The following is a 6829-nucleotide window of genomic DNA, read 5'->3' as shown; positions in this document are numbered from 1 at the left end:
GTGTTATTCATTCAGCAGAGGAATCTCACCGTGGGAACGGGCCTCCCACCGGCCCTTCAAAAGTTCGCGCCACGCGCGCTCGGAATAGGGCTTCTGTGACATGATGCCCCAGACCCACTCCTTGAATCGAGGAATTGTATCCGGCATCCGAGCAACAGCTGCACCACGAAACATCGATAAGAAGGGAGAAAAAGGAAAAGCAACAAACGAAATCTTAAAGGCAAGGTTATACTTACGTTTCATGCTCCATTTCTCGGGAAATGGCATATCCTCTGCCGGGATTATATCCGAGGTCTTCACTCGAATGAATCGGCCCAACCAACCTCGGTCCCGATCCTCATATATGCTCGAAAATGGGGCGTTACTGGCCAGACGGGCAAGTTTTATTAATCCCTCTCTATATAGTTAGGGACTGTACAGACGTATGAGGTGATCGATGGTGAAGGGACACTACTCAATTTTGCTTACGAAGAATCGGAGGAGAATTACTATCCTCCATAAAGAGGGATGAATTTGACCGAGGGTCACCTCGTACCTTACAAAAGACTATTATGAGCGGGTCCAAGAGGCCTAACTAGAAGGGATAAGCGTAAACACTTAAAAAAACTCTCCACGTGGGTAGTAATCGCTTCCTCGGGCATAGGCACCACCACGTGCTTATCAACCCAGTTGCAATCCTCCTTGACCTTGGAGAAGAGACTGTCGGTGATCGAGCATATATATATCGATACCGGCTCGCACTGACCCGGTACCGAAGTGATTTTCTCGACCTTGAAATCCGCACCGGTCGGGCACCCCGCAGGAACGAACATCTTCAAGGAGGGCTCCAGTGTCGTTTCCTCAGTAGCAGCAGAGGAAACATTTTCCTCTACAGCTGGTCGCGAGGCAAATGGTGTTTGATTTTGAAGAACTGACTTTGAGGTCTTCGCATTTGTTTTTGGAAAGTTAAGGGAAAAGAGGAAGTTAAAAGGATATGCTTGATAATTTGGGATAAAGAACAAAAGTTCTTATAAAGTGATTTTAGAGTAATCAGAAAATTGATGTTTTGGATTATTGAAATTTCTAAGGTACGAGGGCAAAAGTTTTTGAAGTAAAGATTGAATGCGATAATGAGGGGTATTTGTAGTTTCTCGGCGATTGTTCATATCTGGGAGTGGGCGACCGGCAACTGACAGGCATTTAATGCCATTAAAACTTGACTAATGAGACATTTTGACTGTTTTGTCGTTTCTGTAGCAAAAAATCGAGATCGGGATCGGAAGTTCATGTCATTTCTCGTCGTCTAATCTCCTAAAAATGAGGGGACTAACTATATACGGTCGAAGTCGAGCTCGATTACAACTTGGAAGATTTGGCTTAGAACGTGGCGATCACAGATTAGAGGTTGACCTCGAGTCTCACCGAGCTAGAACTTTAGGTCAGAAGACCTTCCTTCGAGGAACGTTGAGTCCGATATCGACCTTAGCGTCGAGCGAGCTCGAAGATAACAAATGGAAGACCGAAATATCCGCGACCGGCCGGATATTGCGGCAGGAATCTCGGTGCATATCGCCAAGGAATCGGCAATTAGCAAATCTAGAAATTTTTACCTTTTATGGAAATGTACCTAGAGTAGGACTCCTCTACTATATAAATGGGGGTCTGATAATTTATTGGACATATTGTAACACGCATCCCAAAGCAATATATTATTTCTAGTTCCCATAACTAGAAATGCTACTTAGATGTTTAGGAGTCTTGAAATATTAAAGTTGGAACAGAACAGATCCCTATAGTTTCAAGGGTAAGAACTATGAACTCAACAGTTACAACAACAACAACAACAACCCAGTAAAATCCCACTAGTGGGGTGTGGGGAGGGTAGTGTGTACGCAGACCTTACCCCTACGCAAAGAAATAGAGAGACTATTTCCGAAAGACCCTCGGCTCAAGAAAATAAAAAGACAAAACGACAAGAGGAGACAATATTAGTATCACCACAACAATCATAGGAAAAATAAGAACAAGAACTATTCATGCTTATCAACTATCATGGTTATTGGTATAATACAACAGTACTTCTGCATCACCAGAAATTACAGGTTAAGATGTATGTGATTATCAAGACAGACCACACTACCGGTTGGCTTGAAGCTAGAACGATAGAGGTACAAAGCTAGAAGACTTTCAAACTGAGGAGTTGCCCCTCTTTTTAGTCTAGATCTTGCAAGTTACATTGATTACTAGCAACAACAAATCCAGGATTTGAAGTTAGATGGTTAAATTGTGTACTAAAATTTACAATAATCTCAACCCAATATTATGTGAAAAATCATCGAAACATATTATATGAACACGTGTGTATGTGTGTTTGTATATATATATATCCAATATTACGTTAAAAACATAGAAATATATTATATGAACACGTGTGTATGTGTGTATGTGTGTGTATATATAAAAATATATATATGGCCAATATTACGTGAAAAATCATTGAAATATTTTATATGAACACGTGTGTACGTGTGTGTGTGTGTATATATATATATATGTATGTACTATACACACATATGTATACGTATATGTATACGTACCGTCACGACCCAAAACCCAACGAGTCGTGATGGCACCTAACATACCTGAAAGGCAAGCCGGACATAACAATAATAAATCATAACAGCAGAAAAAATTATATCTTTGTAGCAAGGAAGGTTTTCCTATGGGAAATTTTATCAAACACATTATGGGCATCAATATTGCTTTGGTTTTCTCATGGGGAAAGATTTATGTTTTTTGGTTGTTGATGTGGAAATTAAAAAGAGAATTAGTATATTAGTTGTATCTATTTTGTTTCTGTTCTGTTTTGAGTTTTCTTTTAGTCGTGATATTGAAGATTTTGTTGGTTATCAACATCTGAAATGGATATGCAATGGGAGATTTTCTCTTCTCTTATCATGAAATTGTGTTACAGAAGTCAATGCTTGAGCTCAATTGATTAGGTTCAGTTAAGTACTCTTGAACTTGACTGTGCAAAGGTGGCCATCTTTTATCCTTGCTATTGTATTATAAAGATTAATGCCCCTATAGGTATGGTGCAGTAATAATGTGTTATGTCTAAACATGAACACATGAAGCTATAATGTGCTGAATTTTTCATTTTCCATGTGCATTTAGAAATGTCTCATAATATTAATTTAGCTTATTTTTTGTAGAAAAGTATGGAGTCTCAAAATGAAGAGAATCCGGTTGGTTCATCTTCTAGTACTTTTCCTAGAGAGAGTGAGAGTCAATTGCCTATGCAAGTCGATGAAGTTACTACTGAAGTTATTGATGAAACTGGGAAAAGAAAACTTATTTCTGACGCATGGAAGCATTTTAAACCGGTGATGATTAATCGTGTTCGTTTTGGTGTTAGTAAGTATTGTAATACTCGTATCAAATCAACAAGAAATTGTGGGACATCGTCCATGTTAGATCATATCCGTAGTCGATGTCGCAAAAAGCCAAGTAACTTAGACAATGAGGGTAGTGCGGGGGGTGATGGTAGCCAACAACACTATTTTGATCAAGATGTTTCACGCAGAGAACCTGCTCATGCTTTCATTTTGCACGAGTATCCATTGTCCATTGTTGATCATGTAGGATTTAGGAAGTTTGTTGCTAGTCTCCAACCGTTGTATCTAGGAACACAATCAAGAATGATATACCGAAGATTTTCGACAATTTGAAATCAAAAACTTCTATGTTATTGGAAAAACTTACAAGTAAAATTGCAATAACAACTCATATGTGGACTTCGGACTACACCAAAAAAGGGTTCATGGCCATTACAGCACATTTTATTGATGATTCATGGAGACTTCAAAGCCATATTCTTAGATTTGTTTATGTTCCTGCTCCACATGATAAGGATAGTTTGTGTAGTGTGCTGCTTAATTGCTTGTTAGAGTGGAATCTTGAAAGAAGAATTTCAACAATTACAGTTGATAATTGTAGCACAAACAATGCTATGATGAAAACCTTTCTAGATGAGAAACTTTGTAAAAGGGATTTATTGTTGATGGGTCGAATGTTACATGTGCGATGTGCTGCACATATCTTGAATTTGATTGTGCAAGAAGGACTAAAGATGATACAAGATAGTATTAATAATGTGCGTGACAGTGTCTTATATTGGATAGGGTCTTCAGGCAGAATCGAAAGGTTTGAAGAAGCTGCACGATTGCTACATATTTCTTGTAACAAAAAGTTAGAGTATAATTGCCCTACTCGTTGGAACTCAACATATCTAATGTTGAGAACAGCCCTGGAATACAAAGATGTGTTTATGAAGTTGAGCCTAAATGACCTTAGTTATCGTTGTTTTCCAATCGAAGGGCAATGGAGTGCAACAAAAGAAGTTTGTGATACATTAAAGCTTTTCTACCATATCACTGAAGAATTCTCAGGGACTTAATATCCCACTTCTACTCAATACTTTTCTAAAGTTTGTGATATTAAGCTAGAATTGGAAGCCTTGGGGAAAAGTTTAAATCCTTTGATTAGCTCTATGGCATCAGTAATGTTGTTGAAATTTAAGAAATATTAAGATGAAGTGCATATTTTGATGGGTGTAGCTGCTATCTTTGATCTGAGATATAAGATGAGGTTGGTGGAGTTCTATCTTACACATATTTATGGTGGAGAAGCTGCTTCAAATAAAATTCAAGAAGTTCAAAACTATTGTGTTGATCTCTTTCAAGAATATAAGAGTAGAGGAGCTGAGTCATCCCAAGCATCTAGTTCTAGTGAAGTTGTTGGTCATGTTGAGGGTGACCGACTGTCTAGTTTTGATAGGTTTGTCGCGTCGAGTAGCTCGAACATGGACACAAGATCGGAATTGGATTCTTATTTAGAAGAAAATGTGCTACCCCACACACCATCATTTGACATTTTAAGTTGGTGGAAGACAAACAGAATAAAATTTCCTACTTTACAAAAAATGGCTCGTGACCTCTTAGCCATTCTTGCCTCTACCGTTACTTCAGAATCTGCATTTAGTATTAGTGGGAGATTAATTAGTCCGCATCGTAGTAGACTTCATCCTACTACTTTGGAGGCTTTAATGTGTGCTCGCACTTGGTTATGGAACGAAATAAATGGTAAGTGATTTTTTCAATGACTTGTAATGTTAATAGTGATTTTCAATTTTTAATACTATATATGTTTCTTTTTAGGTTTGGCTTCAATGGTCGACAAAGTTTCATGTCCAATATTACTTGACGAAGAGGAAGAGCCGGATTCAAGTTGGCTTACTGGTCGATAGAAGAGGAAGAGAATGTCATTTGTTGATACAATTTCTTTTTGATTCAAGTTGGCTTACTGTAGTTTGTTGATACAATTTCTTGTGGTTTTGTAATTTGAATTTGATAGATTTTGTTGAGTATAGACCTTGCTGTTCAGATTTTGTGGCTTACTGTAGTTTGTTGATACGATGGGCCATTGTGGATGAAGCAGCTGAGGCATTTAGTAGTGGTGAAAGAAGATGATTGTTACGAGCAGTGTCCTATTTGCTTAGACAAACTTCACCAAAAGTCTCAGCATAAGTCTGTTGAATCAACTTGCGTTGAGCAGCATTTCTATGAGCCAAAATTGATATGATCAACTTCTCGTTTGTTCCCCATCCTGCACACAGTAACCATCAAAAGTCAATCTCAACCATCAATCTAATAATAATAATAATAATCAGAAGATAGTAGTTAACCAGGATCAGAACCAGATGAATAGAATATAGTACTAAAAGATCAAATTAAAGAATGAAGCAAACAAGTGAATCTGTATATATGAGCAGTGTCCTATTTACGAGGCATTTAGTAGTGGTTTAAGAATTGTGTGTACTGATTGCTACCGCATTGTCCTAATGATCAGATTGGTGATCTACTCTGATCTTTTTTTCACGAATTAAAACATATGTTACTGTTAAACATTGGTTATATATAAATGAGATGTAATTCCTTTCTTGTGCACTGAAAAGCGATGACAAGCAAAAAGGCTACTTCAAAAAAGCTAAGTATATAAAAGAGAGAGAGAACAATTTGGATATAATTAATTATTTTGTTAAAAAAATTAGATTTAAGTCTAGCTTTCTGAAAAAGAAAGAATTTCTATTAAAAAAATTAGCGGGGCAGGGCGGGTGAACGCGGGTGGAGTGTGGGGCGGGTGAATGCGGGTTTAAATCCTATGCGGGGCGGGGCGGGTTTAAATTGCGCGGGTTCAGACATAACCCGCCCCGCACCCTCACAGCCCGCACCGCCTGCCATTCCTGCTTATAGATCATGAAGCACATTTGGTGTAGGCATGAATTTGTTACTTCAATGTGTATTCAATGTGTAGTTAAACATTATGCCTAAGAAGGAATTGACTAACCAGTTGTACACTATATTTTAAAAACAACATAAGTAGGAGTTCCAGAAATCCAAATTGAGATTTAGTAAAGATTAGTAAACAACAATACCAACATTTCTAATATAGCTTATAGTTGGATCCAATCTCCATTTTTCCGTGATTATGTTTTCAAGGTTCATAATATGCACAAAATTATGGCCCCCAGGGCCTAGCTCAAGTGGCAAAGGGTGGTGGATTTGTGTCTTAGGTCACAGGTTCAAGTCCCCACACCATGCAAAGCAAAGCCTGGTATTTAAGTGGAGAAGGGTAGAGGGACGGGCCCATTATCCACCGAGTTTCGAAGGCTGCGGTTGGTCCAAAGGATCGGCCCCAGACGGATTTCTCGGTCATCAAAAAAAAAAAAAAAATATGCACAAAATTATGAACATAAAGTATATGATTAGTCAACAAACGTAGTTCCCAA

At 38.1% G+C, this 6829-nt stretch overlaps 1 protein-coding gene across 2 annotated transcripts; it reads left to right on the top strand.

The window, feature by feature from the left end:
* The first annotated feature begins 3158 nt into the window (after positions 1-3158).
* Positions 3159-5402, top strand: LOC104095692 (zinc finger BED domain-containing protein DAYSLEEPER-like). 2 transcript variants are annotated; one of them, XM_033655971.2, is made up of 2 exons: positions 3159-3396; positions 5199-5402. In XM_033655971.2, exons 1-2 carry the CDS (start codon positions 3201-3203, stop codon positions 5285-5287), a joined length of 285 nt encoding a protein of 94 aa, XP_033511862.1. In that variant the 5' UTR covers positions 3159-3200; the 3' UTR covers positions 5288-5402. The 2 variants fall into 2 exon arrangements, with proteins under 2 accessions (XP_033511862.1, XP_033511860.1); XM_033655969.2 differs by having other exon boundaries at positions 3159-5123; positions 5199-5378.
* Positions 5403-6829: the final 1427 nt, after the last annotated feature.

This window comes from Nicotiana tomentosiformis, chromosome 9, assembly GCF_000390325.3.
Source record: "Nicotiana tomentosiformis chromosome 9, ASM39032v3, whole genome shotgun sequence".
In the NCBI taxonomy this organism is placed as follows: domain Eukaryota; kingdom Viridiplantae; phylum Streptophyta; class Magnoliopsida; order Solanales; family Solanaceae; genus Nicotiana; species Nicotiana tomentosiformis.
Note: the sequence above shows the minus strand (reverse complement) of the source record. Positions and strands in the feature narration are given on the sequence as shown.

What these genes read in the sequence shown, in the direction of transcription:
- LOC104095692 (XM_033655969.2), top strand. Translation starts at nt 4,589, where the DNA reads ATGGGTGTAGCTGCTATCTTTGATCTGAGATATAAGATGAGGTTGGTG. An exon ending in GTTATGGAACGAAATAAATG is followed by an intron (nt 5,124 to 5,198) that starts GTAAGTGATTTT and finishes GTTTCTTTTTAG; the next exon opens with GTTTGGCTTCAATGGTCGAC.